At 55.3% G+C, this 14,048-nt stretch overlaps 1 protein-coding gene across 3 annotated transcripts in view; it reads left to right on the top strand.

The window, feature by feature from the left end:
- Positions 1-14,048, top strand: part of BCORL1 (BCL6 corepressor like 1) — a 112,203-nt gene that overhangs the window by 30,262 nt on the left and 67,893 nt on the right. For all 3 annotated transcript variants that reach the window (XM_073642207.1, XM_073642205.1, XM_073642208.1), the window contains exons 2-3: positions 7,708-7,875; positions 9,271-9,361. In XM_073642207.1, the coding sequence (XP_073498308.1) occupies positions 7,790-7,875; positions 9,271-9,361 (177 nt within the window). In that variant the 5' untranslated portion in view covers positions 7,708-7,789. The remainder of the gene's footprint in view (positions 1-7,707; positions 7,876-9,270; positions 9,362-14,048) is intronic.

The following is a 14,048-nucleotide window of genomic DNA, read 5'->3' as shown; positions in this document are numbered from 1 at the left end:
ACAGGACAAGCACAATGGATGATTTATAATAATCTCATTCCCACTATGTTTAATGCTGCGTAAACTCCCCCGCGGTGCGGGTTCACAAGCCGCAGCATGTTAATTTCTGTAGCGGAGACCACCTGAGCTCGGCGGTGCCTCCTGGAGATGTGTGTCCCGGGCCGACTGTGCTCGGCGGTGTCTCCTGGAGATGTGTGTCTGGGGCCGCCTGTGCTCGGCTGTGTCTCCCGGAGATGTGTGTCTGGGGCCGCCTGTGCTCGGCGGTGTCTCCTGGAGATGTGTGTCTGGGGCCGCCTGTGCTCGGCGGTGTCTCCTGGAGATGTGTGTCTGGGGCCGCCTGTGCTCGGCGGTGTCTCCCGGAGATGTGTGTCTGGGGCCGCCTGTGCTCGGCGGTGTCTCCCGGAGATGTGTGTCTGGGGCCGCCTGTGCTCGGCGGTGTCTCCCGGAGATGTGTGTCTGGGGCCGCCTGTGCTCGGCGGTGTCTCCTGGAGATGTGTGTCTGGGGCCGCCTGTGCTCGGCGGTGTCTCCCGGAGATGTGTGTCTGGGGCCGCCTGTGCTCGGCGGTGTCTCCCGGAGATGTGTGTCTGGGGCCGCCTGTGCTCGGCGGTGTCTCCCGGAGATGTGTGTCTGGGGCCGCCTGTGCTCGGCGGTGTCTCCTGGAGATGTGTGTCTGGGGCCGCCTGTGCTCGGCGGTGTCTCCCGGAGATGTGTGTCCCGGGCCGCCTGTGCTCGGCGGTGTCTCCCGGAGATGTGTGTCCCGGGCCGCCTGTGCTCGGCGGTGTCTCCTGGAGATGTGTGTCCCGGGCCGCCTGTGCTCGGCGGTGTCTCCCGGAGATGTGTGTCTGGGGCTGCCTGTGCTCGGCGGTGTCTCCCGGAGATGTGTGTCTGGGGCTGCCTGTGCTCGGCGGTGTCTCCTGGAGATGTGTGTCTGGGGCCGCCTGTGCTCGGCGGTGTCTCCTGGAGATGTGTGTCCCGGGCCGCCTGTGCTCGGCGGTGTCTCCCGGAGATGTGTGTCCCGGGCCGCCTGTGCTCGGCGGTGTCTCCCGGAGATGTGTGTCTGGGGCCGCCTGTGCTCGGCGGTGTCTCCCGGAGATGTGTGTCTGGGGCCGCCTGTGCTCGGCGGTGTCTCCCGGAGATGTGTGTCTGGGGCTGCCTGTGCTCGGCGGTGTCTCCTGGAGATATGCGTCCCGGGCCGCCTGTGCTCGGCGGTGTCTCCCGGAGATGTGTGTCTGGGGCTGCCTGTGCTCGGCGGTGTCTCCTGGAGATGTGTGTCTGGGGCCGCCTGTGCTCGGCGGTGTCTCCTGGAGATGTGTGTCCCGGGCCGCCTGTGCTCGGCGGTGTCTCCTGGAGATGTGTGTCTGGGGCCGCCTGTGCTCGGCGGTGTCTCCCGGAGATGTGTGTCTGGGGCCGCCTGTGCTCGGCGGTGTCTCCCGGAGATGTGTGTCTGGGGCCGCCTGTGCTCGGCGGTGTCTCCCGGAGATGTGTGTCTGGGGCCGCCTGTGCTCGGCGGTGTCTCCTGGAGATATGCGTCCCGGGCCGCCTGTGCTCGGCGGTGTCTCCCGGAGATGTGTGTCTGGGGCTGCCTGTGCTCGGCGGTGTCTCCTGGAGATGTGTGTCTGGGGCCGCCTGTGCTCGGCGGTGTCTCCCCTAAGCTTTATTAGTGGGATCTCTTTGATTTCCCGCTGTGTTGCAGACGTTGGGTAACGTGATTCTTTGTAGCGATTCACCCGGTGTTGTATGGATGGGCTGGGACACAGCAGACACGAGCAGACAGTGTGCTCGTACGACCGGCACACTGTGCGCAGGGCTCTGCTCGTACAGCCGGCACACTGTGCGCAGGGCTCTGCTCGTACAGCCGGCACACTGTGCGCAGGGCTCTGCTCGTACAGCCGGCACACTGCGCAGGGCTCTGCTCGTACAGCCGGCACACTGTGCGCAGGGCTCTGCTCATACGGCCGGCACGCTGTGCGCAGGGCTCTGTTCTCTACGGCCGGCACGCTGTGCGCAGGGCTCTGTTCTCTACGGCCGGCACACTCTGCGCAGGGCTCTGTTCTCTACGGCCGGCACACTCTGCGCAGGGCTCTGCTCGTACGGCCGGCACGCTGTGCGCAGGGCTCTGCTCGTACGGCCGGCATGCTGTGCGCAGGGCTCTGCTCGTACGGCCGGCACGCTGTGCGCAGGGCTCTGTTCTCTACGGCCGGCACACTCTGCGCAGGGCTCTGTTCTCTACGGCCGGCACACTCTGCGCAGGGCTCTGCTCGTACGGCCGGCACGCTGTGCGCAGGGCTCTGCTCGTACGGCCGGCACGCTGTGCGCAGGGCTCTGCCCGTACGGCCGGCACGCTGTGTGCAGGGCTCTGCTCCCCCGGGATCCAGGCGTCACTCAGAGCTGTGATCCGCTGATCGGAGCAGTTGGTGCGGCGCTCTGTTCCCTGGAGTCTGATCTATTGACTCTAGGGAGGCAGCGCACCTGTAAGATGAGTGGTCCGGGTGATCGCCCCACGGTTCTCCGCTCACCGCAGCACTGCGCTCCTTAGGGTTCAGCTTTCCAGGGACGTCGCTGCTTTTCCACATGCAGATATTTTTTTTTAAAGGGCCGTCCAGTCTGCTGCTAAGATTCTTTGGGTTTCACTTCCTTGAGGTTTTAAAGATTTTTGCTTGCACCTCTAGTAGTTCACACAGCAGAAGGTTTGTTACAGTGTTAGCCATTGTTTTTACTTGGCTCCCCAGACCGGTGATAGGAGACAGTGGGGATGAGTTCCAGCCGTTCAGCTTCCTGTGTCCGGCGGCCCGTGTTCTGCCCATGTTCTACCCGCGTCGGGCGGCCTGTGTTCTGCCCATGTTTTGCCCGCATCGGGCGGCCCGTGTTCTGCCCGCGTCGGGCGGCCTCTGTTCTGCCCATGTTCTGCCCGCGTCGTTAGGAGAGCAGAGCACGACCGGTCCTGGGCAGTGAAGAGTGACTGAAGAAATGGGAGATACTATCTGCTATGGATGGTGATGACCGCACAGCAGTCCCGTGTAATGTGATAGCAGCGGTCACCGCACAGCAGTCCCGTGTAATGTGATAGCAGCGGTCACCGCACAGCAGTCCCGTGTAATGTGATAGCAGCGGTCACCGCACAGCAGTCCCGTGTAATGTGATAGCAGCGGTCACCGCACAGCAGTCCCGTGTAATGTGATAGCAGCGGTCACCGCACAGCAGTCCCGTGTAATGTGATAGCAGCGGTCACCGCACAGCAGTCCCGTGTAATGTGATAGCAGCGGTCACCGCACAGCAGTCCCGTGTAATGTGATAGCAGCGGTCACCGCACAGCAGTCCCGTGTAATGTGATAGCAGCGGTCACCGCACAGCAGTCTCGTGTAATGTGATAGCAGCGGTCACCGCACAGCAGTCTCGTGTAATGTGATAGCAGCGGTCACCGCACAGCAGTCCCGTGTAATGTGATAGCAGCGGTCACCGCACAGCAGTCCCGTGTAATGTGAGCGCAGCGGTCACCGCACAGCAGTCCCGTGTAATGTGATAGCAGCGGTCACCGCACAGCAGTCTCGTGTAATGTGATAGCAGCGGTCACCGCACAGCAGTCCCGTGTAATGTGATAGCAGCGGTCACCGCACAGCAGTCCCGTGTAATGTGATAGCAGCGGTCACCGCACAGCAGTCCCGTGTAATGTGATAGCAGCGGTCACCGCACAGCAGTCCCTTGTAATGTGATAGCAGCGGTCACTGCACAGCAGTCCCGTGTAATGTGATAGCAGCGGTCACCGCACAGCAGTCCCGTGTAATGTGATAGCAGCGGTCACCGCACAGCAGTCCCGTGTAATGTGATAGCAGCGGTCACCGCACAGCAGTCCCGTGTAATGTGAGCGCAGCGGTCACCGCACAGCAGTCCCGTGTAATGTGATAGCAGCGGTCACCGCACAGCAGTCCCGTGTAATGTGATAGCAGCGGTCACCGCACAGCAGTCCCGTGTAATGTGAGCGCAGCGGTCACCGCACAGCAGTCCCGTGTAATGTGAGCGCAGCGGTCACCGCACAGCAGTCCCGTGTAATGTGATAGCAGCGGTCACCGCACAGCAGTCCCGTGTAATGTGATAGCAGCGGTCACCGCACAGCAGTCCCGTGTAATGTGATAGCAGCGGTCACCGCACAGCTGTCCCGTGTAATGTGATAGCAGCGGTCACCGCACAGCAGTCCCTTGTAATGTGATAGCAGCGGTCACCGCACAGCAGTCCCGTGTAATGTGATAGCAGCGGTCACCGCACAGTAGTCCCGTGTAATGTGATAGCAGCGGTCACCGCACAGCAGTCCCGTATAATGTGAGCGCAGCGGTCACCGCACAGCAGTCCCGTGTAATGTGATAGCAGCGGTCACCGCACAGCAGTCCCGTGTAATGTGATAGCAGCGGTCACCGCACAGCAGTCCCGTGTAATGTGATAGCAGCGGTCACCGCACAGCAGTCCCGTGTAATGTGATAGCAGCGGTCACCGCACAGCAGTCCCGTGTAATGTGATAGCAGCGGTCACCGCACAGCAGTCCCGTGTAATGTGATAGCAGCGGTCACCGCACAGCAGTCCCGTGTAATGTGATAGCAGCGGTCACCGCACAGCAGTCCCGTGTAATGTGATAGCAGCGGTCACCGCACAGCAGTCCCGTGTAATGTGATAGCAGCGGTCACCGCACAGCAGTCCCGTGTAATGTGATAGCAGCGGTCACCGCACAGCAGTCCCGTGTAATGTGATAGCAGCGGTCACCGCACAGCAGTCCCGTGTAATGTGATAGCAGCGGTCACCGCACAGCAGTCCCGTGTAATGTGATAGCAGCGGTCACCGCACAGCAGTCCCGTGTAATGTGATAGCAGCGGTCACCGCACAGCAGTCCCGTGTAATGTGATAGCAGCGGTCACCGCACAGCAGTCCCGTGTAATGTGAGCGCAGCGGTCACCGCACAGCAGTCCCGTGTAATGTGATAGCAGCGGTCACCGCACAGCAGTCCCGTGTAATGTGATAGCAGCGGTCACCGCACAGCAGTCCCGTGTAATGTGAGCGCAGCGGTCACCGCACAGCAGTCCCGTGTAATGTGATAGCAGCGGTCACCGCACAGCAGTCCCGTGTAATGTGATGGCAGCGGTCACCGCACAGCAGTCCCGTGTAATGTGATGGCAGCGGTCACCGCACAGCAGTCCCGTGTAATGTGATAGCAGCGGTCACCGCACAGCAGTCCCGTGTAATGTGAGCGCAGCGGTCACCGCACAGCAGTCCCGTGTAATGTGATAGCAGCGGTCACCGCACAGCAGTCCCGTGTAATGTGATAGCAGCGGTCACCGCACAGCAGTCCCGTGTAATGTGAGCGCAGCGGTCACCGCACAGCAGTCCCGTGTAATGTGATAGCAGCGGTCACCGCACAGCAGTCCCGTGTAATGTGATAGCAGCGGTCACCGCACAGCAGTCCCGTGTAATGTGAGCGCAGCGGTCACCGCACAGCAGTCCCGTGTAATGTGATAGCAGCGGTCACCGCACAGCAGTCCCGTGTAATGTGATAGCAGCGGTCACCGCACAGCAGTCCCGTGTAATGTGATAGCAGCGGTCACCGCACAGCAGTCCCGTGTAATGTGATAGCAGCGGTCACCGCACAGCAGTCCCGTGTAATGTGATAGCAGCGGTCACCGCACAGCAGTCCCTTGTAATGTGATAGCAGCGGTCACCGCACAGCAGTCCCGTGTAATGTGATAGCAGCGGTCACCGCACAGCAGTCCCGTGTAATGTGATAGCAGCGGTCACCGCACAGCAGTCCCGTGTAATGTGATAGCAGCGGTCACCGCACAGCAGTCCCGTGTAATGTGATGGCAGCGGTCACCGCACAGCAGTCCCGTGTAATGTGATGGCAGCGGTCACCGCACAGCAGTCCCGTGTAATGTGATAGCAGCGGTCACCGCACAGCAGTCCCTTGTAATGTGATAGCAGCGGTCACCGCACAGCAGTCCCGTGTAATGTGAGCGCAGCGGTCACCGCACAGCAGTCCCGTGTAATGTGAGCGCAGCGGTCACCGCACAGCAGTCCCGTGTAATGTGAGCGCAGCGGTCACCGCACAGCAGTCCCGTGTAATGTGATAGCAGCGGTCACCGCACAGCAGTCCCGTGTAATGTGATAGCAGCGGTCACCGCACAGCAGTCCCGTGTAATGTGATAGCAGCGGTCACCGCACAGCAGTCCCGTGTAATGTGATAGCAGCGGTCACCGCACAGCAGTCCCGTGTAATTTGATAGCCGCGGTCACCGCACAGCAGTCCCGTGTAATGTGAGCGCATACAGCCCCCCGTCCGTCTGACACCTGAGCGCGTACAGCCCCTCGTCCGTCTGACACCTGAGCGCGTACGGCCCCCCCCCCCGTCTGAGACCTGAGCGCGTACGGCCCCCCCGTCCGTCTGAGACCTGAGCGCATACGGCCCCCCCGTCCGTCTGAGACCTGAGCGCACACGCGGCAGCCCCCCGTCCGTCTGAGACCTGAGCGCATACAGCCCCCCGTCCCTCTGACACCTGAGCGCATACAGCCCCCCGTTCGTCTGAGACCTGAGCGCACACTCGGCAGCCCCCTGTTCTTCTGAGACCTGAGCGCACACGCGGCAGCCCCCTGTTCTTCTGAGACCTGAGCGCACACACGGCAGCCCCCTGTTCTTCTGAGTCCTTATGTCAGACCCTGCTCCTGTCAGCGCTGTGTACGGCTGCACGTTCTGCTTACTTGCGCTCTCTTCTCTCGCTCGGGGCCTCTGTGCTGGAATCTCGCGATTAATAATAATTTACATGGAGCGTCGCAGCTCATCATTAATTCATCCGGCAATAAGCTGAGAGGCCAACGACACGACAGCGAGAGAAGCCGGATACGCGGTGCCTGGCTGCCCCCCCCGGCCTGGCCGCCCTCTCGGCGAGCGCTGCCACCCCCCCTGGGCCTGGCCGCCCACTCAGCGAGCGCTGCCCCCCAACCCCCACGGCCTGGCCGCCCGCTTGGCGTACGCTGGCCCCCCGCATGGCGAGCGCTGCCCCCCCCGGCCTGGCCCCCCCCCCACCCCCCCGGCCTGGCCGTCCGCTTGGCGTACGCCACGGCGAGCGCTGCCCCCCCTGGCCTGGCCCACCGCACGGTGAGCGCTGCCCCCCCCCCCCCAACCCCCTCGGCCTGGCCGCCCGCTCGGCGAGCGCTTCCCCCCCCCGGCCTGGCCGCCCGCTCGACGAGCGCTTCCCCCCCCGGCCTGGCGCCTGCTCGGCGAGCGCTGCCCCCCCCATCCCTGGCCTGGCCGCCTGCACGGCGAGCGCTGCCACTCTCCGGCCTGGCCACCCTCTCGGCGAGCGCTGCCCCCCCCCCTCCCGGCCTGGCCGCCCACTCGGCGAGCGCTGCCCCCCACCCCCCCCCCCCCGGCCTGGCCGCCCGCTCGGCGTACGCTGCCCCCCCCCCCCGGCCTGGCCGCCCACTCAGCGTACGCTGCCCCCCGGCTCCTCCATCCTCTCGTATAGTAGAGCTCGTGGGTCATGTGGATGCTGCTGACAGCTCAGGATCATGGTCGGGATTGGCACTCGGCTTTGCCGGCTCATCTCAGTATTCACTGCACAGTCGGTGGACGGTTCTGGAGCGTGGCAGCGCGGTGGGCCGTACCGAGGAGCTCCGAGCATCTCTGTCCTCATTCACATCTGAATTGTTTCTTCATTCCCTTTTTGTTTTCAGGCGGACTCTACATCGGGCGCCGTGGAGGGAGTCCGGGGGGCTGCGGACTCTTTCAGCAGCTCCAGGGGTGCCATCACCTGCCATGATATCGGCTGCCCCACTCTTTGGTGGTGTGCACAACTGGACCAGCGCTGACCGCGTGCGTATGTGCGGCATTACTGAGGACAGGTAAGAGTTCAGTCTCAACCCTCTGGGGACCCTCCATTGTCCTCCCTGTCCCTCTAGATGAGCTCTCGCTGTGGAACAACGGCGGGTCTATCACATCAGGGCACAGAGGGTCCCGCTGCCTTATAACTGTGAGGGGCGGGTGGAGGCCGGCCCGTGGTGAGGGGCGGGTGGAGGCCGGCCCGTGGTGAGGGGCGGGTGGAGGCCGGCCCGTGGTGAGGGGCGGGTGGAGGCCGGCCCGTGGTGAGGGGCGGGTGGAGGCCGGCCCGTGGTGAGGGGCTGGTGGAGGCCGGCCCGTGGCGAGGTGAGGGGCGGGTGGAGGCCGGCCCGTGGCGAGGTGAGGGGCGGGTGGAGGCCGGCCCGTGGTGAGGTGAGGGGCGGGTGTAGTCCAGCCCGTGGCGAGGTGAGGGGCGGGTGGAGGCCGGCCCGTGGTGAGGTGAGGGGCGGGTGGAGGCCGGCCCGTGGCGAGGTGAGGGGCGGGTGTAGTCCAGCCCGTGGCGAGGTGAGGGGCGGGTGGAGGCCGGCCCGTGGCGAGGTGAGGGGCGGGTGGAGGCCGGCCCGTGGCGAGGTGAGGGGCGGGTGGAGGCCGGCCCGTGGTGAGGTGAGGGGCGGGTGGAGGCCGGCCCGTGGTGAGGTGAGGGGCGGGTGGAGGCCGGCCCGTGGTGAGGTGAGGGGCGGGTGGAGGCCGGCCCGTGGTGAGGTGAGGGGCGGGTGGAGGCCGGCCCGTGGCGAGGTGAGGGGCGGGTGGAGGCCGGCCCGTGGCGAGGTGAGGGGCGGGTGTAGTCCAGCCCGTGGCGAGGTGAGGGGCGGGTGGAGGCCGGCCCGTGGTGAGGTGAGGGGCGGGTGGAGGCCGGCCCGTGGCGAGGTGAGGGGCGGGTGGAGGCCGGCCCGTGGCGAGGTGAGGGGCGGGTGGAGGCCGGCCCGTGGCGAGGTGAGGGGCGGGTGGAGGCCGGCCCGTGGCGAGGTGAGGGGCGGGTGGAGGCCGGCCCGTGGCGAGGTGAGGGGCGGGTGGAGGCCGGCCCGTGGCGAGGTGAGGGGCGGGTGGAGGCCGGCCCGTGGCGAGGTGAGGGGCGGGTGGAGGCCGGCCCGTGGCGAGGTGAGGGGCGGGTGGAGGCCGGCCCGTGGCGAGGTGAGGGGCGGGTGGAGGCCGGCCCGTGGCGAGGTGAGGGGCGGGTGGAGGCCGGCCCGTGGCGAGATGAGGGGCGGGTGGAGGCCGGCCCGTGGCGAGGTGAGGGGCGGGTGGAGGCCGGCCCGTGGCGAGGTGAGGGGCGGGTGGAGGCCGGCCCGTGGCGAGGTGAGGTGAGGGGCGGGTGGAGGCCGTTGGTACAGAACCCTCCCGTGTCATTGACTGAGGGGCGGCCATTGTTCACTATGATATTCTCCTTTGGTTTTGGACAGGAGGACGACACTGTCTGATGAGGAATCCAAGTCCAGTGGTGCCCAGAGCCTGGGATCTGACGACCGTTGTGTGAGCGCTGTCCTCTCCAAGGTGAGCCGTCGCCGGAGGCGCTGCTGACAGACGGCGCTGCTGACAGACGGCGCTGCTGACAGACGGCGCTGCTGACAGACGGTGGCCGGACACCGATACAAGGAATGTGTACAGCATTCAGCACAGAGTCTCAGGGCCACACGTGTCCATAGTAAAATATATAATATATGCATCTCACTATATTAGAATATCATCAAAAAGTTCATTTATTTCAGTTATTCAATACATAAAGTGACACACAGAGGGATCTATTATATAGAGTCATTACACACAGAGGGATCTATTATATAGAGTCATTACACGCAGAGGGATCTATTATATAGAGTCATTACACGCAGAGGGATCTATTATATAGAGTCATTACACACAGAGGGATCTATTATATAGAGTCATTACACGCAGAGGGGTCTATTATATAGAGTCATTACACGCAGAGGGATCTATTATATAGAGTCATTACACGCAGAGGGATCTATTATATAGAGTCATTACACGCAGAGGGATCTATTATATAGAGTCATTACACGCAGAGGGATCTATTATATAGAGTCATTACACGCAGAGGGATCTATTATATAGAGTCATTACACGCAGAGGGATCTATTATATAGAGTCATTACACACAGAGGGATCTATTATATAGAGTCATTACACACAGAGGGATCTATTATATAGAGTCATTACACACAGAGTGATCTATTATATAGAGTCATTACACGCAGAGGGATCTATTATATAGAGTCATTACACGCAGAGGGATCTATTATATAGAGTCATTGCACGCAGAGGGATCTATTATATAGAGTCATTACACGCAGAGGGATATATTATATAGTCATTACACACAGAGGGATCTATTATATAGAGTCATTACACAAAGGGATCTATTATATAGAGTCATTACACAAAGGGATCTATTATATAGAGTCATTACACACAGAGGGATCTATTATATAGAGTCATTACACACAGAGGGATCTATTATATAGAGTCATTACACGCAGAGGGATCTATTATATAGTCATTACACACAGAGGGATCTATTATATAGAGTCATTACACGCAGAGGGATCTATTATATAGTCATTACACGCAGAGGGATCTATTATATAGAGTCATTACACACAGAGGGATCTATTATATAGTCATTACACGCAGAGGGATCTATTATATAGTCATTACACACAGAGGGATCTATTATATAGAGTCATTACACACAGAGGGATCTATTATATAGAGTCATTACACACAGAGGGATCTATTATATAGAGTCATTACACGCAGAGGGATCTATTATATAGAGTCATTACACACAGAGGGATCTATTATATAGAGTCATTACACACAGAGGGATCTATTATATAGAGTCATTACACACAGAGGGATCTATTATATAGAGTCATTACACGCAGAGGGATCTATTATATAGAGTCATTACACACAGAGGGATCTATTATATAGAAGCATTACACACAGAGGGATCTATTATATAGAGTCATTACACTCAGAGGGATCTATTATATAGAGTCATTACACGCAGAGGGATCTATTATATAGAGTCATTACACGCAGAGGGATCTATTATATAGAGTCATTACACGCAGAGCGATCTATTATATAGAGTCATTACACACAGAGGGATCTATTATATAGAGTCATTACACACAGAGGGATCTATTATATAGAGTCATTACACGCAGAGGGATCTATTATATAGAGTCATTACACGCAGAGGGATCTATTATATAGTCATTACACACAGAGGGATCTATTATATAGAGTCATTACACAAAGCGATCTATTATATAGAGTCATTACACACAGAGGGATCTATTATATAGTCATTACACGCAGAGGGATCTATTATATAGAGTCATTACACAGAGGGATCTATTATATAGTCATTACACGCAGAGGGATCTATTATATAGAGTCATTACACACAGAGGGATCGATTATATAGTCATTACACGCAGAGGGATCTATTATATAGTCATTACACGAAGAGGGATCTATTATATAGAGTCATTACACAGAGGGATCTATTATATAGTCATTACACGAAGAGGGATCTATTATATAGAGTCATTACACAGAGGGATCGATTATATAGTCATTACACGCAGAGGGATCTATTATATAGTCATTACACGAAGAGGGATCTATTATATAGAGTCATTACACAGAGGGATCTATTATATAGTCATTACACGCAGAGGGATGTATTATATAGAGTCATTACACACAGAGGGATCTATTATATAGTCATTACATGCAGAGGGATCTATTATATAGTCATTACACGAAGAGGGATCTATTATATAGAGTCATTACACAGAGGGATCTATTATATAGTCATTACACGCAGAGGGATCTATTATATAGAGTCATTACACACAGAGGGATCGATTATATAGTCATTACACGCAGAGGGATCTATTATATAGAGTCATTACACACAGAGGGATCTATTATATAGAGTCATTACACACAGAGGGATCTATTATATAGTCATTACACGCAGAGGGATCTATTATATAGTCATTACACGCAGAGGGATCTATTATATAGTCATTACACACAGAGGGATCTATTATATATAGTCATTACACGCAGAGGGATCTATTATATAGAGTCATTACACGCAGAGGGATCTATTATATAGAGTCATTACACGCAGAGGGATCTATTATATAGTCATTACACACAGAGGGATCTATTATATAGTCATTACACGCAGAGGGATCTATTATATAGAGTCATTACACGCAGAGGGATCTATTATATAGAGTCAGTACACGCAGAGGGATCTATTATATAGAGTCAGTACACACAGAGGGATCTATTATATACAGTCATTACACAGAGAGGGATCTATTATATACAGTCATTACACACAGGGATCTATTATATACAGTCATTACACACAGGGATCTATTATATAGTCATTACACGCAGAGGGATCTATTATATAGACTATATAATAGATCCCTCTGTGTGTAATGACTCTATATAATAGATCGCTCTGTGTAATGACTCTATATAATAGATCCCTCTGTGTGTAATGACTCTATATAATAGATCCCTCTGTGTGTAATGACTCTATATAATAGATCCCTCTGCCTGTAATGACTCTATATAATAGATCCCTCTGCCTGTAATGACTCTATATAATAGATCCCTCTGCGTGTAATGACTATATAATAGATCCCTCTGCGTGTAATGACTCTATATAATAGACCCCTGTGCGTGTAATGACTCTATATAATAGATACCTCTGCGTGTAATGACTCTATATAATAGATCCCTCTGCGTGTAATGACTCTATATAATAGATCCCTCTGCGTGTAATGACTCTATATAATAGATCCCTCTGCGTGTAATGACTCTATATAATAGATCCCTCTGCGTGTAATGACTCTATATAATAGATCCCTCTGCGTGTAATGACTCTATGTAATAGATCCCTCTGCGTGTAATGACTCTATGTAATAGATCCCTCTGCGTGTAATGACTCTATATAATAGATCACACTGTGTGTAATAACTATATAATAGATCCCTCTGTGTGTAATGACTATATAATAGATCCCTCTGTGTGTAATGACTATATAATAGATCCCTCTGTGTGTAATGACTATATGATAGATCCCTCTGTGTGTAATGACTCTATATAATAGATCCCTCTGTGTGTAATGACTATATAATAGATCACTCTGTGTGTAATGACTCTATATAATAGATCACTCTGTGTGTAATGACTATATAATAGATCCCTCTGTGTGTAATGACTCTATATAATAGATCCCTCTGTGTGTAATGACTCTATATAACAGATCCCTCTGTGTGTAATGACTATAGAATAGATCCCTCTGTGTGTAATGACTCTATAGAATAGATCCCTCTGTGTGTAATGACTCTATAGAATAGATCCCTCTGTGTGTAATGACTATAGAATAGATCCCTCTGCGTGTAATGACTATATAATAGATCCCTCTGTGTGTAATGACTCTATATAATAGATCCCTCTGTGTGTAATGACTCTATATAATAGATCCCTCTGTGTGTAATGACTATATAATAGATCCCTCTGTGTGTAATGACTCTATATAATAGATCCCTCTGTGTGTAATGACTCTATATAATAGATCCCTCTGTGTGTAATGACTCTATATAATAGATCCCTCTGTGTGTAATGACTCTATATAATAGATCCCTCTGTGTGTAATGACTCTATATAATAGATCCCTCTGTGTGTAATGACTATATAATAGATCCCTCTGTGTGTAATGACTCTATATAATAGATCCCTCTGTGTGTAATGACTCTATATAATAGATCACTCTGTGTGTAATGACTCTATATAATAGATCCCTCTGTGTGTAATGACTCTATATAATAGATCCCTCTGTGTGTAATGACTGTATATAATAGATCCCTTTGTGTGTAATGACTCTATATAATAGATCCCTCTGTGTGTAATGACTGTATATAATAGATCCCTCTGTGTGTAATGACTCTATATAATAGATCCCTCTGTGTGTACTGACTCTATATAATAGATCCCTCTGCGTGTAATGACTCTATATAATAGACCCCTCTGTGTGTAATGACTCTATATAATAGATCCCTGTGTGTAATGACTCTATATAATAGATCGCTCTGTGTGTAATGACTCTATATAATAG

Source organism: Phyllobates terribilis, unplaced genomic scaffold (genome assembly GCF_046119375.1).
Source record: "Phyllobates terribilis strain yellow unplaced genomic scaffold, ASM4611937v1 Scaffold_7__3_contigs__length_470593459, whole genome shotgun sequence".
NCBI lineage: Eukaryota > Metazoa > Chordata > Amphibia > Anura > Dendrobatidae > Phyllobates > Phyllobates terribilis.
This window is presented reverse-complemented; position numbering and strand designations above follow the sequence as displayed.